The 13,645-nt window shown below is 39.1% G+C and overlaps 1 protein-coding gene across 2 annotated transcripts in view; it reads right to left on the bottom strand.

The window, feature by feature from the left end:
- Positions 1-13,497, bottom strand: part of LOC124644451 (BCL2/adenovirus E1B 19 kDa protein-interacting protein 3) — a 61,528-nt gene extending 48,031 nt beyond the window's left edge. The window contains exon 1 of one of the 2 annotated variants that reach the window (XM_047183807.1): positions 13,305-13,497. In XM_047183807.1, coding sequence (XP_047039763.1) covers positions 13,305-13,344 — 40 coding nt within the window. In that variant the 5' untranslated portion in view covers positions 13,345-13,497. The remainder of the gene's footprint in view (positions 1-13,304) is intronic. The other variant, XM_047183806.1, reaches the window with a different exon arrangement.
- Positions 13,498-13,645: the final 148 nt, after the last annotated feature.

Below are 13,645 nucleotides of genomic sequence, written 5' to 3'. Positions count from 1 at the left end.
GTAAACAACTTCGCGAGTTCACTGAAAACTGTTGTTCAGGGGAAAACTGAATTCTGAGTATAGCTTATTACTGCTTGGAAACTGATCACAAATAACTGTTCCCCAGTTATTTTCTTCTTGCAATTCCAAATGTTTATTGCAAAAAATTATCGATAGTCTAGGAGTTGAAGAGATGCGTAAAAAATAACTTTGATTAGGTAAATTACTACCGTTAATGATAAATTCGCGGTTCATATTCAGATGTAATGTTAACTTAGGTAAAATTAGCTGTTTCCCCGCGTCCCGTAAGAACTACTGTCCCTACCGGGATAAAGTATAGCCTATGTTACTCGGGAAGAGTGTAGCTTTTCAACAGCGAAGCCAATTTTCAAATCAGTCCAGTAGTTTCAGAGATAATCGCCTTCAAACAATCTCTTCAACTTCCTAATATTAGAGTCGCACTACCTTTTCTACTAAGAACTATACTACCAAGATAACATGCAATGTTTTCACCATCTGCCGAGCGAAGGAGAGCAAACAAAAACAGATTTGGGAAAAACTAGTCTTGATACTGATATGGTAAACAAGATATCTGCGCAGACGCAGATCTACTGCGCAGGTCTGTTTCAAGGTCATAATAATATAATTAAGATGTTGTGAAAAAGTCGTGGTGGCCTAGTGGGCAAAGAACCAACCTCTCGAGTATGAGGGCGCGGGTTCGATTCCAAGTCAGGCAAGTACCAATGCAACTTTTCTAAGTTTGTATGTACTTTCTAAGTATAGCTTAGACACCAAAAGACTGTGTTTCGGATGGCACGTTAAACTGTAGGTCCCCGCTGTCATTGAACATCCAGTCGTTACGGGTAGTCAGTAGCCAGTAAGTCTGACACCAGTCTAATCAAGGGGTATCGGGTTGCCTGGGTAACTGGGTTGAGGAGGTCAGATAGGCAGTCGCTTCTTGTAAAGCACTGGTACTCAGCTGAATCCGGTTAGACTGGAAGCCGACCTCAACATAGTTGGGAAAAGGCTCGGAGGATGATGATGAATAATATAATTAAGAAATCAAATGATGAAGTTAGGTATACCTACGTATATTTTCATTTTAATTAGGTTAAAATCATTGATGATACTAACAGGTTATTATAACGGCGAAAGTTTGTTACTCTGTGTGTATGGATTTTGATGCTTCTTGGCAAAAACATAGGTTTATACAAAAGAATTATAAATAATGGGTGTGGTAAAAAGTTCCCTCAGGAACGGGTGAATCCACCGGCAGAAGCTAGTTACTATAAATGAATCCTGTGCGTCGCCCTTTCACGCTTAAACTACTGAACCAATTTAATTGCAATTTGGCACACAGATAGTCTAGTCTGGAGCCTAAGAGGAGACACGAGTTCCTTGGTTAGAAAGTAAGATGCAAAAGTTTTTAAAGGAAGTAGGTATGTATGTAAGTTTGTTACTCTTTCACGCTAAAACTACTTCTCATATTTTGAAACCAGTAGCGGAAACTAGTAAGTAGTACAAAAGAAAAACAAAACACTACGCAGTTTTCGTCAAAACGCGATAAGCACATTTCTAGATAAAAATTTGCGCAAAATATCTACAAAATTAGCGATACGACACGACCTTCAAGAATTAATAGATTATTTAGACCCACACGTACAGTCGAAAATAATCTTAATCTGATGACGTGTAAAATTTTGCGGAAATACCGCTAAACAGATAGGCATCTAATTTGGTGAAGAGATAGCTTAAACCTTGTGGAAGGACATGACTCATAATATTTTCTAACCAACTTCAAAAGAAAACGAAGGTTATCAACTCGAAAAACACGCATTTATAAATGCACGTAAGAATCATGCCAAAACTTTTCTAACAAGTCCAAACACAGCTATGATACGATGTTCTATCATGAAGTTCCAGTTCATATCTTCCGGCTCCATCATCAGATCAGTTCGACAGTACCATATTATTGTATTGTCATCAGAACTACATATAGCTGTCAATTTTCATGACGCTACGATCCTTGGAAGACGGTTAGTTACATACAGGTCGATTTAACAAAATCGTGTTAAAAACTCTGCCTTACTACAAAAACTTAAACGTCTGTTGAACACTGTCTAAAAACACGTGTGGCTCCAAAACGGACCTTATGTCATCATCGTCAGAATCTGTCCTTTTTTTAGTCAAGTGTTCAACGGACGTTTAAAAGTTTTTGTGGTACGACGGTTCAGCCTTATAATATTAGTTTAGTCCCAAATACTATTGTCATATAGTGCACTAATATATAAAACAATATTTTTTTAACATCCCACTAATTTGCACAAAAGAAATCTTTCAACGAATTCATTAAATTCACATTTGGTAAACCAACTCCTATTGTACCAGTCGTACTAAAAAATCCTTTGTCTATACTCTGGATGTCAGGTTAAGCAGGTCATTCACCCAGGCCCTAGACGTCTGGAATATGACCTTACATGACCTCAGACAAGGTCGTGAGGTTTATCAATACTGAATGAAAATTTTTGGGAGAGTAGTAAAGTTTGTATGTACTTTCTAAGCAATCTTGGAAACCAATGGTTGATAAAAAAGTGAAGGAAAACATCTTGAGGAAACCTGGACTTATACAGTCTGAAATCACCAACCCGCATTGAGCAAGCGTGGCGATTAATGCTCAATCCTTCTCCGTGTGAGAGGAGGCCGCCGCCCAGCAGTGGGACGATAAAAAAAGGCTGTAACAGAACAGAACAGTAAAGAACCAACCTCTCAAATATGAGTGTGTGCGTTCGATTCCAGAAGTTACCAATGCAACTTTTCTAAGTTTGTATGTACTTTCTAAGGATATAAAGGACATTGTTCAATTTTGGCCTAAGAACCGATGTGAATATAAATTATACTATAATTTTTATTTATTTTTATATTGTTTGAAACATATTTTAGTATTCCACGGACACTTCAAATAAAAAAATTCCAAATAAAAAGTAGGGTCACAATTATTGATGCCTTATAAAATGTTTCCGTCGGCCAGTGCTGCCAGTTTCGGAAGTTTTCGGGATTTCGGTAAATACGGATCGAATTGAGAACCTCCTTTCCGAAGTCGGTTATTAAAATTAGTTGCTAACACTTTATTCATTTAAATACCTAAACTGACTAGCTAGAAAAAAACTAGTATTTGTATAATGTTTTAAGATGGTTTTGAGCGAAGTCGCGAATTTCTAGCTTGGCACTCGAGTAGGATTATAGTTTTCGTAATTGGCAACACTGGTGTACTTCAGTCAGTTTGCTAGAAGTCAGTTTGATAGCTTTGCGACTATCGTTTCTTTTGTGATTTTCTATGCGTTTCATGGTTTTATTCTAACAACTTTGGCTTGATTACGGACTCCGATTAGATTGCGTACTTGGTAGACTCGGCTTTGTGTGAAGAACTGGATTTTACTAGCATTTTCGGATATTGCTCTGTCTGTGATCGAATTTAGTTATATTATAATTACAACAATGGATGCAGAATATAGTATATTGTATAAATTGTGGATCTGCTGGAGGTTCTTTGGTATTAGAAAACGAAGATATACTTCGTTGCATACAACAATGGACCGTTCCCCGTATGGTAAGTGGTCTACGAAAGTGTTTTTCTAATTTTGATAAGAATGTTACTACCTACTTATGTTTTCATAAGCACACAATTTCTCGGTTTTCAAATCAATTGCCACAATTGCAAGTTACTTGATATTTACTAATGTTTTTTGTATTTATTATTACAGGTTGAAGCTCATGACCTTATATGTACGACGTGTTGGTCTCAAGCAGTCGAGCATAATAAGATGCAATGCACTGTTGGACGCAATTGTGTACTTTGTAAGAAGCTCCTACCATCAGGCATACTGTTGCAATTGTATCTTTGGGCGTAGAACAGTGGGCTGTTGTGCCCACATAATGACTATTATCTGGTATTTAAGCTGGGCGAGATACCAAAACTCAATTGAACCCCCTGCTCAGTTCTTAGATAATATATTATTGAGAAATATTGATGATTAAAAACCTTTAATTGAATATAAATATTGTTTTTATTGCACATCCTCGAAAACCTCTTTCATTGTTATTGGTAAACCTTACTTTAACTGTTAAATTATTTTGTGTGGTAATGACATTTTTAGTATGGTCTGTACCTTCTTGGTAATAGACCGCGGGTTCGATTCCCGCCTTATGGCATGTAGATAGCTAGGTAACTGTCTAATATAAAAGTAGTATCAATCATTTAAATAAATAATTCTCCATCGTAATAATATCGATATTTTATGAATTGTGGTGAATGGAACTCTTCCATTTTGGATACGTTTTATCACAAATCCAAAGTGGATTCACTATATATTAAGAAACGTAACGTTGAAAGCAAAAGTGTTTAGGTAGTTGTTTTTCATAAAAATTCTAAGCATTTATGAAAACTAGTCACACGCCCCGTCTTCGCACGGTGGCAATATAAAACCTTGGTGTTAACCTTCCTCTTGACCTACTCTATCTATTAAAAAAAAAAAAAAAAAAAATCGCACCCAAATCCATCGCGTAGTTTTAAAGATCTAAAGCATTCAAAGGGACAGACAGAAAATGCAACTTTATAAAATGATCATTGTCAAAGAATTATCTTAAACTTGACTATTTACTATCTCTTTTCCTAGTATCTAGTAGAGTAGTCTTTTCCTAGATCTAGAAGAGAACATATAGAGCTGTACATAGTATTGTTGATATTTTGTATAGTGTAGTTTGATAACACTACTCTGATATTTCACGCAAGCTTGGTTATTTTTTATTTATAACCTCAAAATATTAACTTTTTTCGTAATTATTTTAGTTTCCTGAAGTGTCCGTTCGTGAAAACTTATTTCATAGGATTCCATATAATTTTAAGAGTTTATAGAAGTCACTTTCCATTCAAACGGTTCTTAGGCAGAACATGTATGGAGCCGGAACAATGTCCTTTGTGAAAAGTCATATCAAGACTGTTTACTTATTTACTTTATCGGTGCGACTTCTCTTGTGTAGCTAAGACACAGACTTCTTCTTATCGAGTGAACTGCAGGTTTAATCACCTAACAGGCCTTAGTGTCAGAGTTTTCTCAAATCCCCCTCAGGAGTAGCATTCGGGGATGCCGGTTTTACGTGCCCTCAAAGGCACGGGTGTGTAACACCGCCAAATTCCAGACTCCGGGCTGCTTTGTGAAAGTTTCTAAAACCCACAAAGTGATTTCAGCCCGTCCCGGGAATAAAATACAAAAATCTTTATTTCTTTAACAAAATTTTAGAAAGAAGAATGAAAAGAAAATGTTCTTCTTATAATTAGTTGCTGGAGTCTCCTTTTAAGCATGTAAATATGCATGTGTTAGGAGGCACCACCGCTCCTCGGGAATCGAACCCGAGACCTCGTGCACACCAGTCGCGTTTGCGACCACTAGACCAACGAGGCAGACAGGATATCAATATTACTAATAGCACGAATTAATAAGATGACGTACTAATTGGTCTGCGCGTCGTTTACTGCGTTTTTGGCAATGTCTGTAGATCCGTGTGCACTTATCAATATTAGGGACATGACTTGCATTTAGATACAAGTGTATCCCCTGAGTTTAATTGGGGGTATTAGTAAAGTTATTTGAAACTGGGGACAGAAAGTTGCCCATAGCCTTTCTAGATAAATGGGCTATCCAACAGTGAAATCTCAAATCAGTCCAGTAGTTTCTGATCTGAGACTAGAGAGTTCAAGTAAACAATTAAACTCTTGAGCTTGATAATATTAAGAACAATAATAAATACGATGTTGCCCCGTGCCTTAAAAAATAAGACTGTCAAAGTCCTTAATTAAAAGACTTATAAATAGACCTTTGGAGGATATATGAAAAGTCAGACACCGGGACAGTTCCAAATAGTGAGTCTCATGGAGAAGAAGTCAGTCCCTATTTTCGTTTAGACGTAACATACAGACAAATATACCTGTTTATAATATAGGGCAGACACTCAACTGTATCTGGAAAGGGGCCAAGTCCTAATATATGCAAATATACATTAACAATAGGAGGCGATGAACTGTCTTGCACTTGAAACTTCCGGACACCATGTGAGAAATATGATAGACTAGCGACCCGCCCCGGCTTCGTACAGAATAACAATATTTCCCCAGTATTTAATGAATGTTATGATACATATAAACCTTCCTCTTGGAACACTCTATTTGATAAAAATGAAACCGCATGAAAATCGGTTGCGTAGTTTTGAAGATTTAAGCGTACAAAGGGACATAGAGACAGAATAAGCGACTTTGTTTTATACTATATAGTGATAGTGATAATTATGAGTAGCTACTGCCAGCGGTTTCACCCGCTTCACGAGGGAACTACTGTCCGTACCCGGATAAAATATAGCCTATGTTACTCAAGGATAATGCGGTTTCCCAAAAAATATTTGATTTTTGGTGAAATTGGCTCTTCAAGTCTTCTTCTTCTCATCGAGTGAGCTGCAGATCTAATCACCTAACAAGCCCTAGTGTCAGAGTGTACTCAACTCCGCCTGACGGCCTCTGACGTGGAATTGTAACAACGACTGCTACTGAGTAGCATTCGGGGACGCTGGCTTTACCTGCCCTCAGGCACGGGGTGTTACACCGGCAACCTCATGTCAAATCATTCATTTCATTTAGGCCTTTACAAGCATTTATGAACGTCAAAAATTATAAGTTTGATTCTAGTTTCCTAAAGAGAAGAACGGGCAAGAAACTCCATGGTTCAGGCACTATAAGATGAAGAATCGGATGATGTTATAAATTTAAAATGATATGGTCATCCACCTCTATGTAAGCACAAGTGCACATGTTTGGCACTGAATACACTCACGTCATAATATTGTGAGTAGTCGTGAATAATAAAGGTGGGGCCACCTAGAAATTTTGAGAATATTACTCATCAGTTCTTAGTACTTAACAGTAATGGCCGTTTCCAATAATCTATCTATGTATTTGTTGTTTTGCTTAATAGAGATAGGAATTTGAAATAACTTTTATGGGGCTAATGTCAAAGTTCACATTACACCGAAGACTTGGGTTTTATTCGCGAGAGTCGGGCCGAAATAACTTTCACAAATTTCATATACCCGTGCATAGGAGAGCACGTAAATATCGGTCCTGCTTATGAACTCTCTCCGGTTATGTCAGATTGTCGTCGCATCGCGCTATGAGAGTGAAGGAATAGTGAGTGCACCTGTGTCCAAGCAAATGTGCCTGCACTGTAATATGTCCTGCGCTCTCTGATCTCCTTAGAACAGCTGCAATCAACGCTATTATTACTAGTACTTTGTGAACGTGTGGTAATAATGCAAAGTAAATAATAATATACACGCGTGTGGTTTGAACAACTACTGTTATGTTAGCGGCCGATAACAGACCTCAAGGACGTTTTATATCACTGATAAGCCTTATTCAAACGCCTATGTGTTACAAAAGTTTTTACGGATTACAGTACAGTTCATAGTTTTACTGCAAAAGAGAGCACGTTAAATTGGTGAGTCCCCGCTGTCATTTGAACATCTTTGGCAGTCGTTACGGGTAGTCAGAAGTCGGGAAGACAACCAGTCTTTGCAAGTATCGGGTAGAATGAGTAACTTCGTTGAGGAGTTCAGATAGGCAGTCGCTCTATAACACACCGGTACTCTGCTCGCTGCATACGGTTAAACTGGAAGCAGATACCAACATAGTTTGGGGAAAAGGCTTGAGAGATGATAGAAGAATTCTGATATTTTTACTGCAAGATACAAGCATACCTAAATTGACGCGACCTACGTAAAGAGTAGACCTTAGTACCAATATTAAATGGTCTATCAACATAACCTGATTTCTTATAATTTGACCGTGGTCTACTTAGCAACGAGATAATAAGACCAATTGTTAAACTACCCACTCGTCTGCATTGTCTTAAGAATGTACTAATGTCTATTACACAAATATGCCGTTTTATATCTTGTAACTTGAGAAGAACAATAATTTACTTGATATCATACAAACAGTCCAGCCAAGGGGATTGCCTGGGTAGCTGGGTTGAGGAGATCAGAGCTGCATGTTAGACTGAAAGCCGACCCCAACATAATTGGGAAAAGGCTAGGGAGATAATGATGACAGACACACATGTCTAAAGATTTTCAAAAAAATATTCTTATTTACTTCTTCCAAGTAGGTAATTCCTCCAACCTGGAAGCCGTCTTTTATGAAACAAATGACCCCTCATGCTGTTGATGCAGCGTGAGTGAGTGTCAGACTCTTACTGACTAAAACCCACCATGTTCCTTCTTAAGCCCTTTATGTAGCCGGGGCTGCGGGATTGTTCGCGCGAGTTACCGCGGCCCTGGTACATAAAAGGCCTACGACGGAACACAACGGTTTTAGTCAGTATGAGTCTGACACTCCCTCATCGCTGCTAACACCACAGCGAGGGTCATATGATGATTTTTGACGTCGTTAAAAAAAGCCCTTCATGTACCAGCGCCGCGGTATCTTGCCTTTTGCCTCTTTTGCAAGCCTAAAATAGCTTGCAATTGTCCAATTTACTACTCTCTGAGCTAAATATACTTCCAGGGTCTACGTACGAGACAATTGCAGGACGCTGATTGGATGATGAGAGCTATTTGAAGAGATGACGTCATTGAAAAGAATGTTGGTAGTAGGGGCCCCATCTTGTGCTAAGTAAGTTTTGCTTGAGGGGAAAGTGTGAGCATTTTTATCTGCGTAGCCTTTTTCCAAAAATGTTGGGGTCGGCTACCAGTCTACTAGGATGCAGCTAAGTACCAGTGTGTTATAGAGCGACTGCCTATCTGAACTCCTCAAATCTTACCTCTTTGTAAGATTGGTTATCAAACTTTCTGGCTTGTGACTACCCGTAACAACTGCCAAAGATATTCAAATGACAGCTGGGACCCACCAATTTCACGTAACGGAGGATTTTTCATGAAAGATTGAAAGGAGGGCATCTAAGGTCCCTGGAAGTCATTATGAAAACATAGAAACAGGGCACGTATCGCCGTCTTCCCCAAATGCCACTCAGTAGCAGTCGTTGTTACAATTCTGCGTCAGAGGCCGTCAGGCGGAGTTGAGTACACTCCGGTCTCCGACACTAGGGCTTGTTAGGTGATTAAACCTGCAGTTCACTCGGTAAGATCCTGAGACCTGTCCTGACATATCTAGAAGTGTATGAATCCTACACGGAGGTCGATAAAAGTCAATGTGATACAATAAATTGTTCGCATATCGTTTAAATTGACATGTGGTAACATTGAATGATCATGAATTCTTGTTGGGTGAGGTCCATTTATCTATAGCAATATATTATAAGGACTTAAAGTTTCTGAGGTTGTAGGAGGTAATATCTGAATCCACAGAACCAATTTTGAAAACTACATTACCAATAAAAATACCACGTTCTTTGAAAGTTATCGTCTGCGTAAACATTTCCAAACTACGTTTTAGGGTCGGCTTCCAATCTTACAAATGTAGCTAAGCACCAGTGTTTTACAAGGAGCGACTGCCTATCTGACCTCCTCAACCCAGTTACCCGGGCAACCCAATACCTTTTGTTAAGACTGGCTTCTGACTACCCGTAACGACTTCCGAAGATGTTCAAATGACAGTATGGCATAAGAAATAATATGTATATTTCCTATGTAGTCACCGAAAAATACGTGCCATATCGAATTAATATCTAATTGATTGAAATCACAAATTCGGCAAATTAATCGGTCAGTGAAATCATTTGTGTCCCAAAAGGATAATTGCATTATTATGACAATACGGGTACTTTATCTAATCTTAGTAAGAAAGGCTAATACGGAATATAGCCTATAGAATCTTATCAGGGATTTTCAAAAGATATGTGCTGGCTTCCTTATTGATTTTGGTGTTGACATCAATCCCTGCTCCCTACTAGTATTATAAATGCGAAAGTAACTCTGTCTGTCTGTTACGCTTTCACGTCTAAACCACTAATAAAATTTGGTAGTGAGATAGAGTTGACCTTGAGAAAGAATATAGGAAAGTTTTTATTCCGGACTTTTGAAGAATTCTCTTAGAAACGCGTTATAACCGAACTATACGCGGGCAAAGCCGCGGGCGGAAGCTAGTATGTAATAATGCCAACGGTTTTAACCGCAGCCTGTAGGAGCTACTTCGTGTAGCCGGTTAAAATATAGCCTATAGTATTTCTTGATAAATAGGCTATCTAACAAAGGAAGAATTTTTCAAACCGGACCAGTAGTTCCTGAGACGAGAGCGTTACAGAAAACAAACTCTTTACAGATGCGAAAGTAACTTTTATTAGGCTGACCTTTAAGTAATGTAACTATGTAATGATGGAATCTAAGGGTGCGTCCACATCTGGCGAATGCGCCGCGAATGCGCAGCACGCGAGCCGATCGCGAGCTGTCCGCGAGCTGCGCGCGTGCAGTCACTGCAATAGTTCGGTGCGCCTCTTTAGCGCAACTCACGCAAGGCTCGTATAGAGCGCGCGAGCGGCGCGCGATCTGCGCGCAATCAGTTCTCGCCCTTACAGTTCCGTATATTGGCTCAGTACTATCGAAGATGGCAGACGTCGCGCGCCGCCTGCGCGCCGCTCGCGTGCGGCGCTTAGGTCGCGCGCGAGCGGCGCGCGTGCGGCGCAGAAGCGGCGCACGAACAAAATTGCACGCGCGCAGCTCGCGGACAGCTCGCGATCGGCTCGCGTGCTGCGCATTCGCGGCGCATTCGCCAGATGTGGACGCACCCTTAGGTAACTAAACCTACCTTCCAAGGATCATAGCGTCATGAACATTGGCAGCTGTATTTAGTTCTGATGACAATACCTTATATGGTACTGTCGAACTGATCTGATGATGGAGCCGGAAGATATGAACTGGAACTTCATGATAGAACACCGTATCATAGTTGTGTTTGAGCCAGTTTATTTATTTATTTAAAAACACCTTAAACTATCTTTACAGGATCTCTTATACGAATACGACATATAGCTAGAAAAGTCTTGTTACGATTTTCACATGCCTATTATAGAAGCGTGTTTTCCCAAATGTTTTTTTTAAACAAGCTGCCTAAGTGTGTAACCGATCTCACGGATATAAAATTTAAGAACACTGTAAAATCCACCCTCATTAAAAAAGCTTATTATAAAATTCAAGACTTCGTTGACGATAAAGATATTATATGGCGATAACTCATCTCTCCATGTGTGGCTTCCCTGGCAATTAAACGTCTTTTTCTTTTCTCTTTGGATTGTATAGATTTACTGTTTACCTTTCAGTTGCATTGTATAATTTTATCAGCTTACTATTGTTATGTAATAGAATGTTTGTGACAATATTACTTTTTAAAAGAGTGTCTATGGAGTTTCTTGCCGGCTCTTCTCCATGAGACCAACTTTTTGGAACCGTGCAACTAATTTGACGTTTCATAAGAGCCTGCAAAGGCCTATTTGAAATAAAAACAATTTGATTTTGATTTTGATTTTGATTTTGAAACTATACCGATAATTTATGTAATAATATTCATGTAAATAATAATGACGTTTTTCCTAATAACTATATCGTACGATTTGATAGTGCGTATGAGTTTCAATGACTCATACTGTTTTGCAAACACGCGTCTGTATTTACATTAAAGGCCGTTTCCAATAATCTATCCGTTAATCTGCTAACTAGAGATAAAATTTTAACATTTGTTAAATTCCTATCTCTAGTAGGCAATATAAGAGCTCTGCCTCATTAGGACGTCGCCAGCGGCGCAGGCCTGGCTATATCTGGCATCTAAAGGTGACCAAGTCGAGTGACCATGGCGTTTCGACAGTCAATTGTTTACGTCGTCGCTGAAGAAATCGCACACTGACTGGTGAAGACACTGGCGACTGAGTGAGCGAGGTGCTCTGTATACCGTACAATGTACATAATAGTGGCAACCGTGGCATCGTCGCCAAACTGCCAGAGCATCCAGAGAACTGTAGCTTTTGGCCACGCTTCCAATTTGGTGGTGTTGCCATTGGCGTCCTAATGAGGCAAAGCTCTTACTGTTACAGCCTTTTTATCGTCCCACTGCTGGGCTGCGGCCTCCTCTCACACGGAGAAGGATTGAGCATTAATCACCACGCTTGCTCAATGCGGGTTGGTGATTTCTGACTTTTAGGAAATATCATAGATAGAGTATTGGGATTGGTCGTTAGACATCAAATCTTAGATAAATACCTTATTTATGACTTATGTTTATTTATTTAATACTAGGTGTACCCTGCGGCTTTACCCACGACTTGGCAGAATCATTTGTCCAGCCTTTTCCCAACTATGTTGGGGTCGACTTCCAGTCTAACCGAGTACAGCTGAGTACCAGTGTGCCACAAGGAGCGACTGCCTTTCTGACCTCCTCATCCCAGTTACCCGGGCAACCCAATACCCCTTGGTACGACTGGTTGTCAGACTTACTGGCTTCTGTCTAGCCGCCACGACTGACAAAGATGATCAAATGACTTCTTTATGAAAAATAATTTACCGTGCCTTCCAAAACACGGTGGAACTCGTCATATATAGTAAAGTAAAAAATGGTCAAATTGGTCACCCATCCACAGACCTACCGCGTCAAGCGTTGCTTAACATTATAATCGATCGGCCCGTGCGGCTGTTACTTAGACACGAACATGTATTTTCTTTATTACGCGGTTTAAATAAGTCTTAGTTTAAAAAACATTACCCTCCTTCTTTGGCAGTCGGGTAAAAATCTAGTTAGACAAAACTGCAGGTTAAAACCATACAATTCTGTTAGTTCAACCTATTTTGCAAGAACAAAGAAACTGGTAAACAAAGTAAAAAAAAGTAAACAAATGTTCAGTCACTCGGTAAAAGTACCAGGCGATCATACGATTCAAGAGTTGATTATTTTGAACCCACAAATATAACCCGCCTACAAACAAAAGTCGTGATTTCTATCAATAATCCTACGAAACAAAGTGTCGATTTCAAAACGTCGGTTAATCACAGCTCGTCACGTACGCAATAATATTTTATGACGCAAATTAAATTATTAACCTCGCGAGTTCAAACGACGCCATATTGGATGTTTTGATACGTATTTTAAAACGTAAACATTGCATTGTGTATCTGCGTCTTACTTTTACAAATTGATAAACAAAGAGATTTTTAACAATATTACACAGTTTATATGCTATAAAAGAAAATAAGGATACTAGAAACATGTAAATCGTGTTTCGTCATGTACAAAACAAGTTTTGTTGACACACACACAAGTTGGTATTTATTTATGTACTCACCGCTCAAGTCTTCAATAGTATTCAGTTTTCGGGTCGTCATTTTCACGTTAAACGTATTCACAACACGATAAAACAGTTATCACGTCGAAATATCGCACTTTCGACGGAAAAATATCGAGATATTTGCGAGTTTTTCACAAAGAAACAACCTTTCCCGACGGTCTTTGTTTTCTATTTGTGTTCTATTTTGATTTTGTTCCGTAATGACAGAAGGCGTGCGAATCGCAATCTCTGCTGATTGGTTCAACTGAGATTACGTTCGTCCAATAAAATTAGAGTACGTCACTAAAAAAGAGTTTGATTGGTTGAAATACGTAAACAAAAAATAATGCTGCCAGTAA

This window comes from Helicoverpa zea, chromosome 30 (genome assembly GCF_022581195.2).
Source record: "Helicoverpa zea isolate HzStark_Cry1AcR chromosome 30, ilHelZeax1.1, whole genome shotgun sequence".
Lineage (NCBI taxonomy): Eukaryota > Metazoa > Arthropoda > Insecta > Lepidoptera > Noctuidae > Helicoverpa > Helicoverpa zea.
The sequence above is the reverse complement of the archived record's forward strand: the minus strand, read 5'-3'. Positions and strand labels throughout refer to the sequence as shown.